Source organism: Lithobates pipiens, unplaced genomic scaffold (genome assembly GCF_037356315.1).
Source record: "Lithobates pipiens isolate NorthernLeopardFrog02 unplaced genomic scaffold, aLitPip1_a1.2 Scaffold_8, whole genome shotgun sequence".
Lineage (NCBI taxonomy): Eukaryota > Metazoa > Chordata > Amphibia > Anura > Ranidae > Lithobates > Lithobates pipiens.
This window is the reverse complement of record NW_027507903.1, coordinates 102,026,860-102,051,269: the sequence shown is the minus strand read 5'-3', so window position 1 is coordinate 102,051,269 and position 24,410 is coordinate 102,026,860. Positions and strand designations below refer to the sequence as shown.

Genomic DNA, 24,410 nt, shown 5'->3' with positions numbered 1-24,410 from the left:
ACCCTGCAATACCCAGCCATAGACACCCCCCCCTCCCGCCACCCTCCGGTGCTTCTACCGACTCGCCAATACGATCAAATCCAGAATCTTTTTTTTTTTCAGGCTTCCCAGCTTAGAGGTGAGATGCGGGGTCTTATTGACCCCATTTCTCACTGTAAAGAGGACCTGTCATGCCATATTCCTATTACAAGGGATGTTTACATTCCTTGTAATAGGAATAAAAGTGATCAAAAAATTTATTTTTGGGGAAAAAAATGTCAAACTAAAATAAATAAAGTAAAATGAACAATACCATTTTTTTTAAAGCGCCCCTGTCCCCATGTGCTCGCATGCAGAAGCGAAAGCATACGTAAGTCCTGCCCACATATGAAAACGGTGTTCAAACCACACATGTGAGGTATCACTGCAAACGTTAGAGCGAGAGCAATAATTCTAGCCCTAGACCTCCTCTGTAACTCAAAACATATAACCAGTAAAAAAAAAATTAATTGTCGCCTATGGGGATTTTTAAGTAGCGACGTTTGCCGCCATTCCACGAGCCTGTGCAATTTTGAAGAGTGACATGTTAGGTATCGATTTACTCAGTGTAACTTCATCTTTCACATTATGCAAAAATTGGGCTAACTTTACTGTGTTTTTTTTTTTTTAAGCACAAAACTGTTTTTTTTTCCAAAAAAAAGCATTCGAAAAATTGCTGCGCAAATACCGTGCAAGATAAAAAGTTGCAACGACCACCATTGTATTCTCCAGGGTGTTTGCTAAAAAAACATTTATAATGTTTTGGGATTCTATGTAATTTTCTAGCAAATAAATGATGATTTTTACATGTAGGAGAGAAATGTCAGAATTGTCCTGGGGGCACCAGAACGCCTGATGGTGCTCCCTGCATGTTGGGCCTCTGTATGTGGCCACACTGTGTAAAAGTCTCACACATGTGGTATTGCCGTACTCGGGAGTAATAGCAGAATGTGTTTTGGGGTGTAATTTGTGGTATGCATATGCTGTGTGAGAAATAAACTGATAATATGACAATTTTGTGAAAAAAAAAAAGTAAAAAAAATCTTGATTTTGCAAAGAATTGTGGGAAAAAATTACAACTTCAAAAAACTCATCATGCCTCTTACTAAATACCTTGGAATGTCTTATTTCCAAAAAGGGGTCATTTGGGGGGTATTTGTACTTTTCTGGCATGTTAGGGTCTCAAGAATTCAAATAGGCCGTCAGTACTTCAGGTGTGATCAATTTTCAGATATTGGCACCATAGCTTGTGGACTCTATAACTTTCACAAAGACCAAATAATATCCACCAATTTGTACTTATTTTTACCAAAGATATGTAGTAGTATAAATTTTGGCCAAAATTTATGAAGAAAAAATTACTAATCTGCTAAATTTTATAACAGAAACAAAGAAAAATTCATTTTTTTTACAGAATTTTCTGTATTTTTTCTTTTATAGCACAAAAAATAAAAAACCCAGCGGTGATTAAATACCACCAAAAGAAAGCTCCATTTGTGTGAAAAAAGGACAAAAATTTCATATAGGTCCAGTGTTGCATGACTGAGTAATTGTCATTCAAAATGTAAGAGCACCGAAAGCTGAAAATTGGTCTGGTTATTAAAGGTGTTTAAGTGCCCAGTGGTCAAGTGGTTAAAAAAAAAAAAAAAAAAAAAACCCAAACAAACATGTCATACTTACCTCCTATGTGCAAGCTATTTGCACAGAATGGCCCTGATCCTCCTCTTATGGAAAGGGCCAGGTGCTACTCCTTGCCCCTCCTCCTGATTGGGTACCCCCACAGAAAGCAGCATTCCATGGGGCACTCATGCGGGCTCACTCCTGAGTCCTGCTGCTGCCCCCTGGCTCCTGCTGCTATTAATCTATCCAATAAGGACCCAAGACAGCAGCTGGAGCTGCTGGGCTCGTCCTCGACACTGGAATGATCGGGTTCAGGTAAGTAAAAGGGGGGCTCTGGTGGGCAGCTGCATCACAGAAGGTTTTTCACTTTAATGCATAGAATGCAATAAGGTGAAAAACCTAGAGACTTTACAACTCTCTTAATCTCCCTAATGAAGGCACCGACAGCAATAAAAGCACCATTATACATCCATGGTGTTAACCTGTAAAAAGTGTTTTTTTTACTTTTTTAACGATAATAAAGTTAAAAATAAACCAACTTCAGTAACCCCTCTCAATGCTAACTGTCACAAATAATTCATCAAGAGCGACCAACACCAGAGATGTATAATAGTTGTGATTGGGAATTTCTATCCAGCCTCTAGCCACTTCATTGTGCTATTCTGATTGAAGAGATCTTTAACAGATTTGTTTTTGATAATTATCTTGTTGATGCAATTGATTCCAATTATGATATATAAAATATGTGATTAAGATGTTCATTTGTGATGTGTTCTACTCTGAAGGGTGTTATCAATATAGCTTGGAACCATAACTGTATTCCGGAATATCTTTTAACTATTTTTGTATGTTCCTTATTTCAATAAATGTTTGTGCAGCAATCCTTTTGAACATTTTTTGCATATATATATATATATATATATATATATATATATATATATATATATATATACACACACTAACATGGTTCCCACCGTGCTAACCTGTGCTACAGTAAGTACGTGCGCCAAACCGGGAACAGAAAGGTGACCAAAGGGTGCATCAGACGAGTCGACCTGTGGGGGGACCCCCAAGGGCACTACGCAGGGTCAGAAAATAAGTGTGTGGGTAGAGGTATGTCAGGATCTAAACATGACATATATTTAATATTAATAAACTATCCACATTAACAAAATAGGGGCCAGCATCTTTTACTGGGGGTGACCCTTATACCTTACCTTCCAGATGTCAAGATCAGTAGGAACTCCTGTAATCAATATCAGACCCCTAACAAATCTATGAAATTAAAAATAGAGGAAGATACTATATAGAAAAATAGCAAAAATTAGGAAAGTATTGTTTACAAAATACCTAGGAGATCATCAAATTAAAAGCGGGAACCATAGCACAATAAGAGTCCAATCAAGATGGCTCCAACCAAAGAAAAAATATATGGACCCCCCCAATAAGAGGAGAAAGGAAGGACCCCAAAAAAATAGATCACATATTAATATGCCACAGAGTTGAGGATCACGTACCACTAAAGAATGAACCAGCCGTGTCCGTGCTTCTCACAAGACAGCATACTAACTGATCCAGTTATAAACCAACCCTTAAATAGCTATCAGAGGGAACACCTCAGAAACCACTCCTATCCGGTGGGCAAAAAACCCAGTATATATAGTACCCTCCCCACCTCCCTCCATGGTGTCCCCCAGAGGCTAACATCTGTCAGAACCAGAGGTGATGTCGGGGTCAGCGATGGCATCATATCTGGGCATCACATACCTCTGGCCCCTAGATACAACCAACAAGCAGATGTGATACAACGCCCACAGACCCTCCATCCTTGAAAGCAATGAAAATATGTGCCTTAATCTGGAGTGCAATCCAGAATACCCACGCCCATGAGCATCACCCTACCTGGACCTAAAGCAATGCACAGCTGGGAACAGGAGAGGTGTCCACCGTGTTGTACTCAAATCTTAGAAAACCAACAGAGATGGGAACACAGGCCGGGGTACTCATCGCAACCCACCAACCTGTCCCTTCATGTATACTGCCATGGCCCTAGACCAAGCAGGGTAGATCGGAGGTTGTGGAGTCCAAACTGACAAAAACGAAAATACAAACTAAATAACTACAAATCAAAAGAAAACAGCCACAAAAGAAAACAGCCACACAAATAAAACAAACACTAGACAAAACGAACACAAAATGAAATAAATGTAAAACAAACACAAAACAGAAAGCAAAATAACTCAAAACAAACCACAAAACAATACATAAGATAAACCCAAAAGAAACCCAAACCAAGACAGACACAATACAAACAAACACAAAACACCACAGACATTAAAAAAAATAAATAAAAAAAAACATAATACCCAACTACATGAAAAAGAAAAAAGAAGACACACACACACCATCAATGTCGCTGCAAGGTTTACATTCTGTCAAAAGACAACAAAACCAGTATAATATAAATATCCAAAAGTATTTTCCATAAAGACACAAATAATAATACCACAAATAATTCACATAAGCAGAAGTTGACACAAGAGTGGTTAAAAATGCAATCATAATATGACAACCTTAACTATTTCTAAATATGAATACTCAGAATGAAAGCATAGGCATCATCCCTACCCAATTAAGAGTTTATATATACAGCTAATGTGGTGGGCTGCTTAATAAGAAATGGGGCAAAATGAATTGACTCATTCACGAAAGACACATAGCAGAGGAGAGTAAAAAAAAACCTGCAAAATATTATTTAAGTATATAAATAGTAAGAAAGGGAGGTCAGATATTGGTCCCATAAAGAATGATGAAGGGAATCTGGTTACTAAGGATGAAGAGATGGCAAAGGTATTGAATTTATTCTCCTCCTCAGAATTTAAGAGGGAAATGGGGGGGGGGGCTTCAGTAAGCAAAACTGCAATGTTTATCCCCATGACACTGCACAGGAAGCACCATCATGGCTAACAGTGGATAGAATTTGAAATAGACTTGAAAAACTTAACATTAATAAGTCACTGGGACCAGATGGCTTGCACCCAAGGGTCCTTAAGGAACTCAAGTAAGTCAAGTAATTGCCAGACCATTGTTCCCAATTTTTATCAAAAGTCTACTGACTGGAATGGCACAGCAGGTTGGAGAAAAGCCAATATAGCTCCAATATTTAAAAAAGGGCCAAGATATTACAGACCCGTTAGACTAATATCAATCGTATGCAAGCTCTTGGAGGAGATGATGAGGAACTATAATACAAGATTTTAGTAATAAAAACTGTATCATTAGCAGTAATCAGAATGGATTCATGAAGAATCGTTGCCAAACCAACCCTTTTAACCTTCTATGAGAAGGTGAGCTGCCATCTAGATAAAGGAAAGCCCATAGATGTGGTGTATCTGGATTTTGCAAAGGCATTTGATACAGCTCTCCATAAATGTTTACTGCACAAACTAAGGTCTGTTGGCATGGACCATAGGGTGAGTACATGGATTGAAAACTGGCTACAGGGGCGAGTTCAGAGGGTAGTGATAAATGGGGAGTACCCAGAATGGTCCGGTGTGGAAAGCGAGATCCCCCAGGGTTCTGTCCTGGGACCAATCCTATTTAATTTATTCATAATCGACCTGGAGGATGGGATAAACAGCTCAATCTCAGTATTTGCGGACAATAATAAGATATGCAGGGCAATAATAAAAACTTTTCCATGAAAGGGAATTGAAACACACGTCCATTCACTAAAATTAGAAGAGAACAGGTTCAACCTTAAACTACCTAGAAGTTTGTTTTACTGTAAGAGCTGTAAGTATGTGGAATTCTCTTCCACAGGCAGTGGTTTCAGTGGGGAGCATCGATAATATCAAAAAACTATTAGATAGGCACCTGAACAACAACATCATACAGAGATATACAATGTAATACTGACATAAAAGCACACATACAGGTTGGACTTGATGGACTTGTCTTTTTTCAACCTCACCTACTATGTAATTCTGGTGGTTTGGTGGCATTTAAGGTGTACAGTAAATACACATTGTCTGTCTAAATTTGAAGTATGTTTTTGTCAAAATCACACCCTCTTGTCGGAGGGTGAATTCTAGTCCACTTTATATTTCTGACACTTTGCAAAATGTCTAGCTACTGGATACTCTAAGAGACCATTACATACAGTATATCCAACACATGATCCTTGAGTCAGATCCACAGATTATGCTTTGTCTTACCAATGTAAAATGAGCCACATGCACAAGTGAGCATATATACTATACCGACCATTTCACAATTTCCAAAATGTCTGAATAGCCAGATGTTATGATTCTGTAATTGAACAATTTTGCCGCCTTTGATGATGCAGAAATAAGAGCAATTTTCACATTAAAATGTTCCCTGTGGTAGAGTATCACAGGGCTCAGACTTGTTCTTACTAACAAAATGGCTCGGGATCAGCATATCCTATAGTGATAGATTAACCACTTTCAGACCGGACCATTTTGCTGGTAAATGACCAGAGGTCTTTTTACACTTTGGCACTGCGCTGCTTTAACTGGTAATTGCGTGGTCATGCAATGTTGTACCCAAACAAAATTTGCGTCCTTTTCTTCCCACAAATAGAGCTTTCTTTTGATGGTATTTGATTGCCTCTGCGATTTTTATTTTTTGCGATATAAACGTAAAAAGACCGCAAATTTTGAAAAAAAATGATATTTTCTACTTTTTGTTATTAGAAAAATCCAATAAACTCAATTTTAGTCATACATTTAGGCCAAAATGTATTCAGCCACATGTCTTTGGTAAAAAAAAAGTCAATAATTGTATATTTATTGGTTTGCGCAAAAGTTGTCACATCTACAAACTAAGGTACGTTTTCTGCAATTTACGCAGCTTTTAGTTTACGACTGCCTATCTCATTTCTTGAGGTGCTAAAATGGCAGGGCAGTACAAAACCCCCCCAAATGACCCCATTTTGGAAAGTAGACCCCCTAAGGAAATTGATAAGAGGCATGTTGAGCCCATTGAATATTTTATTTTTTTGCCTCAAGCGATTGAATAATGACAAAAAAAAAAATTATTTTTTTTTTTACACAAAGTTGTCACTAAATGATATATTGCTCACACATGCTATGGGCGTATGTGAAATAACACCCCAAAATAAATTCTGCTGCTTCTCCTGAGTACGGGGATACCACATATGTGGGACTTTTTGGGAGCCTAGCCGCGTACGGGGCCCCGAAAACCAAGCACCGCCTTCAGGCTTTCTAAGGGCGTAAATTTTTGAGTTCACTTCTCACTACCTATTACAGTTTTGAAGGCCATAAAATGCCAAGATGGCACAAAACCCCCACAAATGACCCCATTTTAGAAAGTAGACACCCCAAGCTATTTGCTGAGAGGCATGTTGAGTTCATGGAATATTTTATATTTTGCCACAAGTTGCGGGAAAATTACAAACTTTTTTTTTTTTTTTTTTTTTTCCACAAAGTTGTCACTAAATGATATATTGCTCATGCATGCCATGGGCATATGTGAAATGACACCCCAAAATAAATTCTGCTGCTTCTCCTGAGTACGGGGATATCACATATGTGGGACTTTTTGGGAGCCTAGCCGCGTACGGGGCCCCGAAAACCAAGCACCGCCTTCAGGCTTTCTAAGGGCGTAAATTTTTGAGTTCACTTCTCACTACCTATTACAGTTTTGAAGGCCATAAAATGCCAAGATGGCACAAAACCCCCACAAATGACCCCATTTTAGAAAGTAGACACCCCAAGCTATTTGCTGAGAGGCATGTTGAGTTCATGGAATATTTTATATTTTGCCACAAGTTGCGGGAAAATTACAAACTTTTTTTTTTTTTTTTTTTTTTTTCACAAAGTTGTCACTAAATGATATATTGCTCATGCATGCCATGGGCATATGTGAAATGACACCCCAAAATAAATTCTGCTGCTTCTCCTGAGTACGGGGATACCACATATGTGGGACTTTTTGGGAGCCTAGCCGCGTACGGGGCCCCGAAAACCAAGCACCGCCTTCAGGCTTTCTAAGGGCGTAAATTTTTGAGTTCACTTCTCACTACCTATTACAGTTTTGAAGGCCATAAAATGCCAAGATGGCACAAAACCCCCACAAATGACCCCATTTTAGAAAGTAGACACCCCAAGCTATTTGCTGAGAGGCATGTTGAGTTCATGGAATATTTTATATTTTGCCACAAGTTGCGGGAAAATTACAAACTTTTTTTTTTTTTTTTTTTTTTCACAAAGTTGTCACTAAATGATATATTGCTCACGCATGCCATGGGCATATGTGAAATGACACCCCAAAATAAATTCTGCTGCTTCTCCTGAGTACGGGGATACCACATATGTGGGACTTTTTGGGAGCCTAGCCGCGTACGGGGCCCCGAAAACCAAGCACCGCCTTCAGGCTTTCTAAGGGCGTTACAGTTTTGAAGGCCATAAAATGCCAAGATGGCACAAACCCCCCCCAAATGACCCCATTTTGGAAAGTAGACACCCCTAAATTTAGGGGTACACTAGTGAGACTAGGTAATAAATGGCGGGTGCCCTGAAACTATAAAAAAATAACTAACCAACCAGCGTCACCTGTAACAGTTATATGGTGATCACTGGTGAAAGGGTTAACTAGGGGGCAATCAGGGGGCTTTATGCGGTAGTATATGGGGGTCCCTGGCGCTATAAAAAGCTGTGGCGAACCTAAATACCTACCTGCCTAACTAGCGTCACCTGTGACACTAATACAGCGATCAGAAAAACGATCGCTTATTAGGCTGGGTTCACACTGGAGCGATGCGGGAACGCCACGAATGCGCGGCGGGTTCCCGCATCGCATGCCTCCCGGCGGCAGTTCACACTGCCCTATGCGAACTGCTGGGAGTGTCAGTGAAATGTTACTGACACCCCCAGATCAGTTCGCATATCGCAGTGCGATCTGCAAACTCGGATCGCATGGTGTGAACACCCATGCGATCCGATTCTGCTGCGGGCCAAAAAAAGGGTCCCGTGCGAATTTGCGGCGGGTGCGGCGGGTGTGGCGGGTGCGGCGGGTGCGGCGAATGGCTGAACTCGAATCGCACAGAGATCGGATGTGATTTGCACTGCAGTGCGGTGCGAATCACATCCGTTCTCATAAACCGCTGCAATGTGAACCCAGCCTTAGTGACACTGGCGACGGGGGGTGATCACGGGGTTAAACCTTTATTGGGGGGGTTAGGGGGGTACCTTAGAACTAAAGGGGGCTAACCCTAACTGCCCTAACAGTTATTAGTCACAAATGACACCCGCCGGGTGATCAGGGGGTTAAACCTTTATTAGGTAATAAATGGCGGGTGCCCTGAAACTATAAAAAATAACTAACCAACCAGCGTCACCTGTAACAGTTATATGGTGATCACTGGTGAAAGGGTTAACTAGGGGGCAATCAGGGGGCTTTATGCGGTAGTATATGGGGGTCCCTGGCGCTATAAAAAGCTGCGGCGAACCTAAATACCTACCTGCCTAACTAGCGTCACCTGTGACACTAATACGGCGATCAGAAAAATGATCGCTTATTAGGCTGGGTTCACACTGGAGCTATGAGGAAATGCCGCAAATCCGCGGTGGGTTCCCGCATCGCATGCCTCCCGGCGGCAGTTCACACTGCCCTATGCGAACTGCTGGGAGTGTCAGTGAAATGTTACTGACACCCCCAGATCAGTTCGCATATCGCAGTGCGATCTGCAAACTCGGATCGCATGGTGTGAACACCCATGCGATCCGATTCTGCTGCGGGCCAAAAAAAGGGTCCCGTGCGAATTTGCGGTGGGTGCGGCGGGTGTGGCGGGTGCGGCGGGTGCGGCGAATGGCTGAACTCGAATCGCACAGAGATCGGATGTGATTTGCACTGCAGTGCGGTGCGAATCACATTCGTTCTCATAAACCGCTGCAATGTGAACCCAGCCTTAGTGACACTGGCGACGGGGGGTGATCACGGGGTTAAACCTTTATTGGGGGGGTTAGGGGGGTACATTAGAACTAAACGGGGCTAACTCTAACTGCCCTAACAGTTATTACAGTCTCAAATGACACCAATGCAAAAAAAAAAAAAAAAAAAAATGACATTGGTGTCACTGTGACTGGGGGGCAGGGGTAATTGGGGGGGTGATCGGGGGGTAAAGGGGGGGTGTGAGTGTGCCTGGCATGTTCTACTGTGTGTGTAGAGTGTTGGTGCAACTCACCGATCCGCTCTCCTCCGTGTCGGAACGAAAAATACCGACACGGAGGAGAGAATACATCACTTCCTCTCCTGTGTTTACATTACAGGAGAGGAAGTGATGTCACGGGGGATTCCTATTCGTCGGGAGCGATCGCGAGGGGGTGGCCATGAATGAATGGCCGCCCCCTCGTCCCGGATCGCTCCCGGACGAAAACCGACCGCCGCAGGCACCGCGGGACCCGCGGGAGGCAAGGGACGTACATGTACGCCAATATGCCTGCCCGTGCCATGCTGTCGACGTACATCGTCGTGCGGCGGTCGGCAACTGGTTAACCTTGAAAGTAATATGAGGAGATTCATTAATAAATGGTCAAATAGTTGGATCGTTCATCAAAAGATGGCAATGCTTATATGTGTTACTTTGCTAATTTGGTTTTTGTATGTGGTAATTGAGTGAATTTTCTGCACTTTATTTGAATTATTAAAATAATAATAAATCTTGTGAGCTATTTTTGGCAACTTCATAAGCCTCCTTAAGTGGTTTATTGCTATACTCTCTATTGTTAAACAATTTTTGGAGTGATTCAGCCTCTCAAAATCACTATCCTGCATGCAGTTTCTCCTCTCAAATATTGGCCCTTAGGGATTGATCTAACAAGGTGCTGTAAATGAGCACTGTTAAAGTGCAAAAGCAAGTTACCCGCAGTAGATTTCCTAAATCGATCTGCATAGATCATGCCTTCATTATCTTTTAGAATGTATAAGTCCCCAAAACGGAAGAGTGTTGATATGCCAAGTAAGAGTGAAAGTTAGATTAAAGTTATTCTCATTCAATTAGTCAACAAATTCCATCAAGAACTGACTAGAGTCCATCCAGAATATGAGGATATTGTTGGTATACTTGCAGGCAGGTCCTCGGAAGGGAATATGGTATGCTCCCAACCCCCAGGTACAGGTTTGAGTAGGTCGGAGCACATGTAATCCCCATCGCCACACCCTGCATCTGGCGGTAGTGGGGCTCATTGAAAAAAAATATATTACAGTCTAGAATGAAAAAAAGAGTATCTACAATATATTTGTTGTACATTATAAATTATTTACTCCTTTCCGATAGAAAAGAAGATACGACCGATATTCCCATATAATGGAGAGTGCTTGAATAAAGCTCTTCTACATCAAAAGAAGCTAGTATCCGGTGTTATATGTAAGTTGTCAAGTATGCTATGTAAGTGAATTGTGTCCTTCAAATGTGAAGGAAGACTTTGAACAATTGGGCGGGTTGAAATGGTCATTGATAACCTTACTAGCCTTGTTAAAAGTTACATTTTTATTAACACAAATGACAAAAAAGTTAAAACATATTTTAACCACTACAATACAGGGCACTTTCGCCCCCTTCCTTCCCAGCCCAATTTTCAGCTTTCATCGCTCTCGCACTTTCAATGACAATTGCACAGTCATGCTACATTGTACCCAAATTAAATTCTTATCATTTTGTTCGCACAAATAGAGCTTTATTTTGGTGGTATTTATTCACGACTCCGTATTTTATTTTTTGCGATATAAGCGCAAAAGAAGCGGAAATTTGGAAAAAAAACAATATTTTCTTTTTTCTATTTTAAAAGAAATCCAATAAAATCAAATGTTGTCATAAATTTAAGCCAAAATGTATTCTGCTATATGTTTTTGGTAAAAAAATTCAGTTAAGTGTATAATAATTGGTTTGTGTGATCACGGACATATGTACGCAAATGATCATGTACAGATGTGTGCAGGTGATCACGTACATATGTGTGCAAATAATCATTGGAACATGTGATTTTAGTGGGACATATGTGGGGGACATGTTTTTTTTTATTTGGGGACATGTCTTTTTATTATTTGGGGACATGTGTGTTTTGGGGACATGTGTGGTGACATGTGTATTGTGGTGACATGTGTGTTTACACTGTGTGGTGATTTGTGTTTACACTAGACTAGTGATCAGTGAGTAAAAAGCTGTAAAAACAGCTCATACTCACTGATCACCAATCGGCTGCAGCGATCTGCTCTCCTCTCCTCAGCGATGACTTCTGTGTGAGGAGAGGAGGAGCCGATTGCCTAGCAACCGATTTTTTGTTTACATCACATGACGGCCGTGATTGGACACGGCCGTCATGTGATCAGGAGGGCCAATCACAGAGCCCTCCTGCCGATCCGAGATGCACCGTGTCCGGGTGACACGAGCACATCGGGATCGCGCCGCTGCGCGGGCACGCGTGCGGGCGATCCCCCTCCTTCTGAAGGACGTTCCTGAACGTCCTATCAGAAGTAGAAGTAGACGGCTCCCACCTGGCCGTATATGTGCATTGGCCGGGTGGGAAGTGGTTAAAGAGGAAGTAAACCCTGATGGGTTTTACTTTCTCTTTTGTTCTCTGCAAACCCTGCAAAGTAAAAACATAATGGGCTAGTATGCAACCCATACTAGCCCATTATGTGGCACTTACCTGCAAACAAAGCCAGCGCTGTCCCCACTGGAGGCCGTATCCATCTTCGCCCCTCTTCCTTCCAGGGTCGTGGACTCCAGCTGCTTGACTGGCCAAAGCCGCATGACGTCACTCCCGTGCATGCGTGCCGGAGCCACCAGTCACAGCACTTGCTCGGGAAGAAATAGCACAGAGGGCCGTTTCTTCACAGTGAATGCACCAATTACATCATCAGCCCACTATAAGGTATCTATCTCATAAATGGTGCTAGGAGATATTTACAGTACCTATAGGTAAGCCTTATTCTAAGCTTACCTATAGTTACATAGCTACATAGTAGGTGAGGTTGAAAAAAACACAAGTCCATCAAGTCCAACCTATGTGTTTGATTATATGTCAGTGTTACATTGTATATCCCTATATGTTGTGGTCGTACAGGTGCTTATCTAATAGCTGAAACCACCTCCTGTGGAAGGGAATTCCACATCCTTGCCGCTCCTATAGTAAAGAACCCTCTACGCAGTTTAAGGTTAAACCTTGTTTCTTCTCATTTTAGTGAGTGGCCATGTGTCCTATTAAACTCCCTTTCGTGAAAACATTTTATCCCTATTGTGGGGTCACCAGTACAGTATTTCTAAATTTAAATCATATCCCTCTCAAGCGTCTCTTCTCCAGAGAGAATAAGTTCAGTGCTCGCAACCTTTCTTCATAACTAATATCCTCCAGTCCCTTTTTTAGCTTTGCTGCCCTTACAAGTTCTAAGGGAGTTTACAACCACTTTAAGATGACTGTTTATACACTGTGTACATATAAAACCTATTTTAAATTACCACTTATAGAGATGCGGACACCAGAAATCAAAATACAATAAAAATATAAATTCCCATAATTTCACATATGCTTGGGGTCTCTTCCATGGGTAGAAATAATAGAGCATCTCAGTTCTTCAGGAGGTGGAGGAGGCTAAACGCCTAAACAGGTATATGAGAAAAACATCAATGAGTACAAACACATATTAAATAAATAGTTGCATCAATTTAGTATACTTGAAGTTCACCAAACCAATGGAGGTCCAGGTCTAATGTTATATCTTGATGTACTATTTTTGGGCTGATTAAGGATGTTTTCTTTCTTTTTGGTAGTTGGCCAAACTTTGTTGATGCATTGAATGAACCAACAGTTTATTTTATTTTTCGTGGACTTTGGTGGTAAGTTTATATAATTTTGCCACTTTTAACCAATCTTAAACCTGCTGCAGTCTTTGTAATATAAAGTTAATAATATATTCAACCTGGAGAGTGTGAATTATTTGTAAAGGACATTGCAGAGTTGGCAAGCCACATGTAGATACTGGAGATCCATAAAGTGTTTACTAACCCAAAAAAAGAATAAAAACTAAGATCCTTTTCTTTTACGAGATAGAAGTGCAGTAAAAATCACAAATGTTTATTATTAATAATAATAATAATAATAATGATAATAATAATAGTAAAAGGTAAACAGAGCAATGTAGTCAGATCATAGCAAGAGTTCGGTAACCGGAATGGATAGTCAGATGAGCCAGGACATCAGGGAGCCAGAGATCAGTGTATTTCAGGACAGGCCAGGAAATCAGGAAACTGGAGAATCAGCGTAGTGCAACAGCAAGCAGGATCAGGAACCAGAAGGGATGTCAGCCAAACAAGTCTTCAACAGGTACACAGGAGAGAGGGACAGAACTGAATAGCTTTAAGTAACCAGCAGGACTGATGAACAGGATATCATCAGGTGAGTCAATGTGGAAAAGATTGGAGCTGGCAATTAACCGACAGCTGAGTGGCCTGCTCTAAGAAGGAAGTGCTGAGCGCAGCCCTGACAGCGACATGAATAATAACACAGTGCTTGAGTCCCCCTGCCTCTGCTGACCATGATAATCATAGCTGCTGAGCCTTGACTACCGTGGTCAGACTACGTGTCTCCATCACCTTGTCTCTCCTCTGACAGTTTCTCTCCCCTCCCTCCCTGTCCGCATAAGAGCGCTTCCTCCCTGCCCCTCCACCCTCCATTCCGCTGCATAATGTAGCACATTTCAATGTATGTAATGCACATATCCAGCTATTAACAAAACTTTATGCATTTGGTAGAAATGAAAATGATAAATACAGTTTCTGACACCGCAGCTGCGTGGTCACATGATCCCTGTGCTGGCCGGCCTCGATTTACGAGGAGAAGCAGGAGTAGCAGAGATTCCCCTCTGCTGGCTGGCTGACGTCACAGGGGAATCTCAGCCCCTTCCGCTTTTCTCCATAGATTGAGGCCAACTTGCCAGAAACTCCAATTAAGTAATTTCCAGAAGGAGATCATGACAAGTTGGCTGTACTGTGGGCCTGCACCCAACACATAAACACGGTCAGAACTTCGCACCTGCGCAGCATAGACTAACAGAAACCCGTCAAATACTCCAATCGCCGCAGTACACCTGCACAGGATAGACTGACTGAACCCCGTCAGATCTTCTGATCGCCGCAGTGTGCCTGTGCAATGTACGACATAAAGCAATACAGATACGTGGAGAGTGGAGAAAGGATATAGGGAAGCAAGGATACAGGGTTTTAGCATATGAGATGGAACGCAATTAACATGACGAACTGGCAAGATTATCTACGGAACAGAACAATGTGTGGATCTGTATGCGAGTGTTAACATAGTTCTAAAATAAATCAAATACAATTACGGATGGATGAGTCTGGGTGACTGGACTATAATAGGACAAGCAAATCACATTACAAATCTTGTAGTTTAAATTGAGGGTAAGGCAGTCAATCACTGTCATGCAAATTTATTAAAGTAGGACCTATAAAGGCAGTGGCGTCACTAGGGTTAGTGTCACCCCCCTTCCTCCAACTATAGTCCCTCCTCAGTACAGACCCCCTTCCTAAGTATAGACCCCCCACTAAGTACAGACCCCCCTCCTGCTATATAGATTCCCCCTTCCTCAGTATAGACCCCCCCACTAAGAACAGACCCACTTCCCTCAGTACAGACCCCCCTCCCACAGTATCGATCCCCTCCCTCAGTACAGAACCCCCTCCCACAGTATAGACCCCCCACTAAGTACAAACCCCCCTCCTGCATTATAGACCCCCGTCCCTTAGTGCAGACCCCCCTCCCTCAGTATAGACCCCCTCCATCAGTATAGACACCCCCTCAGTGTAGACCCCTTTGGTCAGTATAGATATACCTTTCATCAGTATAGACCCCCTCAGTGCAGACCCCCCTCCATCAGAATAGACACCCCCTCAGTGCAGACCCCCCCTCCAGTTGTGCTAGTAGACCCCTTCTTAATATCTGTTCTATCAAATACTGCTTCACATCTGATAATGCCTCAGAGGAAGTGTGCATGCGCAGTGATGATGTCACTTCAGCTGATCAGGAGACCATCTGGAGCGAGGCTAGGTACTGCGCAAGTGCGGATCATCGGATGCATTATCCAATGGAAGGCATTATTCGATGATCTGCAAAGCGCGGAGGCAGAATCTGACAGTCAGATCCTGCCTCTCTCTGTGGACGCCTGTGTGAGGTGTTGGGCTCACATTATAGCCTAATAGTTCACTTTATAATAATGCATTTTAATCAGAAATTTTATCTCAGAGAACAATAAACTGCAGCAACAATTCACCTCACACACAAAGAAAAGAGTTTTACAGGGGAGAGGGTAGAATGTACAATGTGCAAACTGCGAGCAGACATAATCCTCGCTGCAGCCTTAGCCCTTGTACACACGGTCGGAGATTCCGTCGGAATGTGTCCGATCTGAGCGTTTTGTCGGATATTCCGACTGTGTGTGGTATGCATCGGACTGTTTCCGTCGGTATATCCGTTGGACCAACTTTTCCAACTTGCCGGAAATATTTTCAGACAAAATGCTCCGATCGGACATACTCCGATCATGTGTAGAGAATTCCGATCGGACAAAGTGCCACGCATACTCAGATCAAATTCCTACACCAAAGCTATTGGCTACTAGCGTGAACATAGTCCCATCGTAACGAAATAACGTCATCACGTCGGATTTTCTGACAACTTTGTCCGACCGTGTGTATACAACAGTTTCGGACAAAATCCGTCAGACAAAATCCGACGGACAAAATCCGACGGATTTGGTTGTCGGAATCTCCAACCATGTGTACAAGGGCTAACAGTGCAATCACATGCCATACAGAGCCATCGCATGCTGTACAGAGTCATCACATGCCGCATCACATGCTGTACAGAGCCATCACATGCTGTACAGTATCATCACATGCCCTACAGGGCCATTGCATGCTGTAGAGTCACCACATGTTGTACAATGCCATTGCATGCTGTACAGAGCCATCAATGTACATGCGCGGTTCATTGGATGCATTATCTGATGGGAGGCATTATTGGACAGGACACCTACACTTGGCTACCAGTGAGGATATGGAGGTGGAGTGAGAGCCCATTGGCAGAGGGAAATGTGGTGACATAGAGAGAGATCACTCCTAATCATCTGTTACCATGTCGGCCCTTCTACTGAGAGGAGGCATTATTGGACAGGACACCTACACTTGGCTACCAGTGAGGATATGGAGGTGGAGTGAGAGCCTCTTGGCAGAGGGAAATGGGGTGACATAGAGAGAGATCACTCCTAATCATCTGTTACCATGTCGGCCCTTCTACTGAGGTACAGAGCCACTGCATGCTGTACAGAGCCATTGCATGCCATACAGAGCCTTCACATGCCATCAACATCGCTGTACAGTGTTATCACATGATGTAAAGAGCCATCACATGCTGTACAGAGCCATAACATACCATACAGTGCCATCACATGCCATACAGAGTGGCGGAGCAGATACTTATTTTTGTCCCCACTTCTGGGAGTCCAGGCTGCGGCAAATTACGCCTGCGGCTCGGCTCCCTCCTCCTTCCCTGGCGCTGGGCCAGTAGGAGAGTGCAGTGGTGCCTCGCGCATGCACAGTAGAGACCCAGTGTGAAGCCGTAATGCTGCACTGCCGAGTTCCCTTACTGGCAATGGTGGAGGCAGCACCCGACAGCTGATGGAAACATAAGCTGCGCTGGGGACATTGCTGGACTCCAGGACAGTTAAGTGTCCTATTATTGAAAGTCAGCAGCTGCAGTATATGTAGCCGCTGGCTTTTAATTTTTGCAGGGGTGGGTGGACCTCCGCTTTAATAAAGTAAATCCTAATTTTTAAGTGCAGTGATTGTAACCCAATAATAATTTACGGTACTGTATTCAACAAGCGCAAGATGGATCTATGCATGATAATCTATGCTATAGGTTAGTGATTTTAAAGTGATTCTAAAGTCTAAAGTTCTTTTTATCGTAATGCATTCTCTTCCAGTAACAAGAGAATGGGTGGTGTGGGGTTACAGCCACACTTTGTGTACACATACAGCCTACACATCTGCACCCACCCCAAGTGCCAAAAAGCGTATATAGATGAACTGATCAACAAAGACTTAATTATAAAGGGGTACCACATCCCAATATTAAATATAAACTATGGAGAGAAAGGGGAAGGATGGGGCTGGAGGGTAACCAACCCCCGTGATTTTTAAACGGTACCCAGATGGAGGCAAATGAAGAAAATGCCCAAAAATAAAATAAACAATATTTTTATTCAACAGACAAAGTTTAAAATCATAAGTATATAAACATTTGGACATACATTCATTAGCTGTGTACAGAGGAGGTACAGATCGTATAACCACAAGGTATTACCAATCCTATACACAAAAAAATGCTGCTAATTTCAACATGTTTCGCTCTCTTGAGCTTCTTCAGGATAATGCAGCTTTAGTTAAAAACTGAAAAAGTAGATAACCAATATGTTAGATAAGAATATATATAAGAATGTAAATTATATTAAATCAATACACTAGATAAAGAAAATAGATTACAACAAACTTGACAATGATAACAGTATAGGACAACAGTATATTTGAACTATTATTCAAGGGTGAACAGGTGTGTGGTATAGCATCTTACCATGTGGATCAAGGCTCATAGATTATAGTGTTCATAAATGATTGAATACTAATGCAATTAGTGAGGATGAAAAGCCGCGTATAGAGATCCTACAACCCCAAAGACAATCTGCAGAGATGAACAATTATAATAGTAAGGCAAAATAGAACATCCATTGACACAGACAGCAGGACTCGGCAGAAAGGCAATCCACTACTGTTGTACATAATAACGAACCCTAAAGAGTGATTTCTATTTTTTTAAATGCTCTGCAGAAGTATGTTATGGTTTCAATATAAAAATAGTAAAAAATAAACTATTATTGTGTTTCACCGCAATCATTTTTATTAGTAGCAATAATACCTTAACTTAAAAAGTTTCTTATTCAGTCTATTCCCTCTCCATCTACAGTGTGTTCTTGTTGCCACAGCAGGAAAGCAAAGCATTTCTCGCCTGAATTTCAGAGTGTACAAAAGACTGAGTTAATAAATAGTTATACAGGGACGTTGGTCACTAGGGAGAGACACAAAACATGCAATGTAAAAGCCAAACACTCTTCTGATCTCTGTTTAGCACACAGAGTGTGTATAGTTGTGCTCTCCTTTACTACTTAAAAGTAACTGGTTCACACAGATACTGATTACCGTTTTGCCACCCACAAGGCAAAATTTCAGATTGAAATATTAGGAAATAAAACACAATTTATCCAGGGCCATTTTTAAGGCAGGGCAAAAGGGGCAGCTGCCCTGGGCCCTGTCATTGTTGTGGGGCCCAAAGCAGTTGCCTCATACTTGCCAACTATCCCGGTTTAAATTTCCTTGTCCAGTTTTAATCATGTGCTGTGTCCCAATATCTCAGTGTGAAGTGCTGGTACTAATGCTGCCCAGCTCTGTCCTATTGTTGTGTACAGATGACTCACATGCAGACCCTGTGTTTACATGTAAATAACCGGCATTCATATGTAAATAGCGGCAGTATTACCAAGTAAATAGCTGCGGCCTGCGGCATTGATATGTAAATGAAGGCAGCATTCATATGTATATCATGCTCCCGTGCAGTGAGGAGATAATGTAACCTCTAGCAACTAATCAGTGAACCGTAATATGTGCTGTAACCTCTAGCAACCAGTCAGTAAGCAGTAATGATATGCTGTAACTGCTGGCAACCAATTTCTGCCTGATCTGATACAGTAAACTGATTTTAAGTCTAGCTGCTATTTATTGTATGTCTCAGGTGGAGGGTGAAATTGCATGGGGGCCCCAAGAAAATTTTTGCCCAGGGTCCAATCAATATTAAAGATGGCCCTGAATTTATCTGTACCAGCACTGCTTGGTCCTGTAATGATATAAAGATTGAGGGGACCACAAAGTGGGGGGTGACACAGGCTTATGATGCTCTCACAAGAAGTGTAGAATGCTGCAGCGGCATCTGGAGGAAAGGTTGGAGACAAATGCCACTAAAGAGACAAGTTATATTGCAACAATATTACAAGCACATCTATTTCAACAATAACTGTATATTGTAACAATTCTATTGCAAACAAATTGGAACAGTTTTGTAGATGGACATCTGAATGTCAGAGAAGCCTTGCGAGAGAAAGCTAGAATCAACCTCTATTTGAAGTTCTATGAACTGTTAGAAGCAGTCATAGTATGTCAAGAGAAGAGATGTATGGCTATTTTAGGTGGGAAATTGATAGATCCACCTGCAACCAGTTGGCTCCATGGGAGGTGACCATCTGAAAATTGACATAAGGATAGTTTAGTTCCAGACAAAGTTATCAGCATTGATGTGCAGAATCCAATACTCCTTCAAGGGGTAAGGAGGGGATGCCCCCATTATGATGAAAAACACTGCCTCAGAGAAGGCCAAGGTGAGCAAATTCACCAATCCTGTCCTGATGCTGTCAAGTTGGGCCCTCTCCAGAGGGTTTGCCCTAACCATACACAGAGAAAGACATTAAAAATTAACTTGACTCCTAGCACTGCAGTGTCTCTCACCAAATCCTTACTGTTCTTGTTGAAACCTTGGCCTCAGAAGTGACAAATCTGGATGGCTTGCAAACTTGCCAGGTACAGCAAGTTCAAAATAGAGTGTAGCAGAGCATCCATTTACTCACTATGCTCAGATGCAGGCAAAGGTCCCTTTAACTCCACAACTCATTTATACACCAAAGAAGGATACATTCCTCAGTTTCCTTACCTCAGTATCTCAGAGAGGCTAGACTTGATAAGACAGAGGTAGCTGGGAATGTGATCTCAAGCCAAGTGAGCAACCCATCACTTATCAGAACCAATGTGCGGTCAGTCAGGCAGGAGTCTAAAAGCATGCAGCTTCTCCAGAAGACACAGCTAGTGTGGGAGCCCCTTCCCAATTGCTTTTAGAGAACATCAATTTAAGTTGGGTGGCCTTCTGTCCTCAGTCCTTGGATGCCTTCAGCTTTTTGTCTGTTTTAACAAAGCCACCCTGGACACTAGTTGGATGCTGTTTAGGATTTGGTTTGTATATTGAAGTAGTTATTCTCAGCTAGACTATTTTTTATTTTAGACTTATATAGAAACAATGCTATGCAACAATATGTTACCCTGTCTGAGCCACAGAGACATTGCTCTGAAGAGTCCATGTTTATGCAGCTTTCATAATCTGTGTTTGCTATCTTGAGCCTGTTTTGCATTGATGCTGTCTTAGTAAACTGAAAATTGCTTTGGTAAATGACTGCTGCTTGAAATATTCATGTGTACAATCCTCATTTCTTGTATGACTGATAATTGACACTGCTTTTGTTCTGTAGTAAATGACTGCTTGTTGGAATATCCATGAATCATCATGCCTCTTATGACTGATAATTGACACTGCTATTAATCTATGGTAAATGACTGACTGCTGCTTTAAATATCTATGTGTACAATCGCATGCCATGTATGGATGATAATTGATACCGCTATTGACCTATGGTAAATGACTGCTGCTTGGAATATCTATGTGCACAATTGCATGATAATTGGCACTGCTATTGATCTATGGTAGATGCTCTAATATCCTTTAAAGGATAAGTCCAGCCTGAGATTTTTAGGCTGAGCTTCTCCTAAGGGTCACAGGAGTACAACTTGTTTTGCACTCCTGTGACCCCTTTTTTAGTTCTGAAGTCCACTCTCCACTGATGTCACTGCCTTCAGTTGAGGAAGCACATCATTCCAACTTCCCAAGTCTGGATCCGCCATCTGCCTTGATTGATGGCAGTCTCAGTGGCTCAGCGATGGCCTCTCCCCTACACAGCTCATCGTTCCAATGAGTGTGGAGAAGCAGACTAGGACCGATGCTGACTGAGAGTTAGCATCCCTCTGCTTGGGGAGGAGTGATAACCAAGCCATTGGCGGTGTTCAGTGGCTCGGATCTCATTGCAGAGATGCCGGGGGACAGCTGCAGCATCGTTCAGATGCTTCATCCACTGAGGTAAGTATGATTAGCAAAAAAAAAAAAACATACTTCTCTTTTAAGCTTGTCTATATTTTTGGTTATTGATTCTCAACGCCTGTTGCTTTTAGTGATCAAAGAATTAATTATTGTTTATAGAGGTCGACCGATATATCGGCCGGCCGATATTTGGCATTTTTTAATTAATCGGCATCGGCTGGTTGTGCTGTTAAAAAAGGCCGATGATATATTCAGCACGACTTGCAAATGACTTCTGTAATAGAAGTCGGTGCAAGTTGCCTGAAGACAGCAGTGAAGTGACTTGTCTTCTCTCTGGGCAGTCTGCCAAGAAAAGATCAAAGAAATACAATGTTTACACTTCTGAATGAATTCAACTCTGTGTGTAGAAGTTCTCAGTTTAACCATTTAAAGACTAAATCTTTTTTGACACTTGATGCTTACAAATAAAAATCCTGTATTTTCTGCTAGAAATTCACGTAGAACCCCCAAAACGTATATATATATTTTTTAGCAGAGATTGTAGGGAATAAAATAGCGGTTGTTGCAATATTTTATGTCACACGTATTTGCGCAGCGGTCTTTCAAACGCAATATTTTTGGAAAAAATACACTGATTTAAAAAAAAAAACAATAAAGTTAGCCCATTTTTTTCCATCCAAAAGTTTTGATTACCTGTTTTTGTGTATTTAATATATATATATATATATATATATATATATATATATATATATATATATATACATATATATATATATATATATATACAGTGGTGTGAAAAAGTGTTTGCCCCCTTCCTCATTTTCTGTTCCTTTGCATGTTTGTCACACTTAAGTGTTTCGGAACATCAAACCAATTTAAACAATAGTCAAGGACAACACAAGTAAACACAAAATGCAATTTGTAAATGAAGGTGTTTATTATTAAAGGTGAAAAAAAATCCAAACCATCATGGCCCTGTGTGAAAAAGTGATTGCCCCCTAAACCGAATAACTGGTTGGGCCACCCTTAGCAGCAACAATTGCAACCAAGCGTTTGTGATAACGTGCAATGAGGCTTTTACAGCGTCCTGGAGGAATTTTGGCCCACTCATCTTTGCAGAATTGTCCTAATTCAGTTACATTAGAGGGTTTTCGAGCATGAACGGCCTTTTTAAGGTCATACCACAACATCTCAATAGGATTCAGGTCAGGACTTTGGCTAGGCCACTCCAAAGTCTTCATTTTGTTTTTCTTCAGCCATTTGGTGGTGGACTTGCTGGTGTGTTTAGGATCATTGTCCTGCTGCAGAACCCAAGTTCGTTTCAGCTTGAGTACACGAACAGATGGTCGGACATTCTCCTTCAGAATCTCTTGGTAGACAGCAGAATTCATAGTTCCTTTTATCACGGCAAGTCTTCCAGGTCCTGAAGCAGCAAAACAGCCCCAGACCATCACACTACCACCACCATATTTTACTGTTGGTATAATGTTCTTTTTTATGAAATGCAGTGTTCCTTCTACGCCAGATATACTTGGACACACACCTTCCAAAGAGTTCCACTTTTGTCTCATCAGTCCACAGAATGTTGTCCCAAAAGTCTTGGGGATCATCAAGATGTGTTGTGGAGAAATTGAGACGAGCTTTGATGTTCTTTTTGCTCAGCAGTGGTTTTCTCCTTGGAACTCTGCCATGCAGGCCATTTTTGCCCAGTCTTTTCCTGATGGTGGAGGCATGAACGCTGACCTTAACTGAGGCAAGTGAGGCCTGCAGTTCCTTGGACGTTGTTGTGGGGTCTTTTGTGACCTCTTGGATGAGTTGTCGCTGCGCTCTTGGGGTAATTTTGGGCGGCCGGCCACTCCTGGGAAGGTTCACCACTGTTCCATGTCTTCGCCATTTGTGGATAATGGCTCTCACTGTGGTTCGCTGGATTCCCAAAGCTTTGGAAATGGCTTTATAACTCTTTCCAGACTGATAGATCTCAATTACTTTCTTTCTCAATTGTTCCTGAATTTCTTTGGGTCTCGGCATGATGTGTAGCTTTTAAGGATCTTCTGGTGGACCTTACTGTGTCAAGCAGCTCCTATTTAAGTGATGCCTTGATTGTGAACAGGTGTGGCAATAATCAGGCCTGGGTGTGGCTAGAGAAATTGAACTCAGGTGTGGACAACCACAGTTATAGTATGTTTTAACAAGGGGGGCAATCACTTTTTCACACAGGGCCATGATGGTTTGGATTTTTTTTCACCTTTAATAATAAACACCTTCATTTACAAATTGCATTTTGTGTTTACTTGTGTTGTCCTTGACTATTGTTTAAATTGGTTTGATGTTCCGAAACACTTAAGTGTGACAAACATGCAAAGGAACAGGAAATGAGGAAGGGGGCAAACACTTTTTCACACCACTGTATATATATATATATATTTATGGTTCAGAGCCCTATGTCCGGTATGGATAAGGATGACAAACAGGGATAACATAAACTTACCACTTGAAATAGACCTGAAAGTGTGCCTTGGTCTAACGTACGGTATACCAAAATAAGGGGGCATACCCTAGATAAGAAATGAGGATTAATGAAATGAAGATGAAATGAATTGAAATGAGTACTCTCGTGAGGAGTATGATGCTTTGAGAAATGCCCTAAAAAGGGGGATGGGATGGTGGGTATCGCGTACAGGAACCGAC

At 41.8% G+C, this 24,410-nt stretch overlaps 1 protein-coding gene across 1 annotated transcript in view; it reads left to right on the top strand.

Moving 5' to 3' along the window:
- LOC143963684 (dual oxidase 1-like) overlaps positions 1-24,410 on the top strand; it is a 246,905-nt gene that overhangs the window by 25,269 nt on the left and 197,226 nt on the right. Inside the window, exon 2 of the mRNA XM_077473400.1 lies at positions 10,961-11,050. Coding sequence (XP_077329526.1) covers positions 11,049-11,050 — 2 coding nt within the window. The 5' untranslated portion in view covers positions 10,961-11,048. The remainder of the gene's footprint in view (positions 1-10,960; positions 11,051-24,410) is intronic.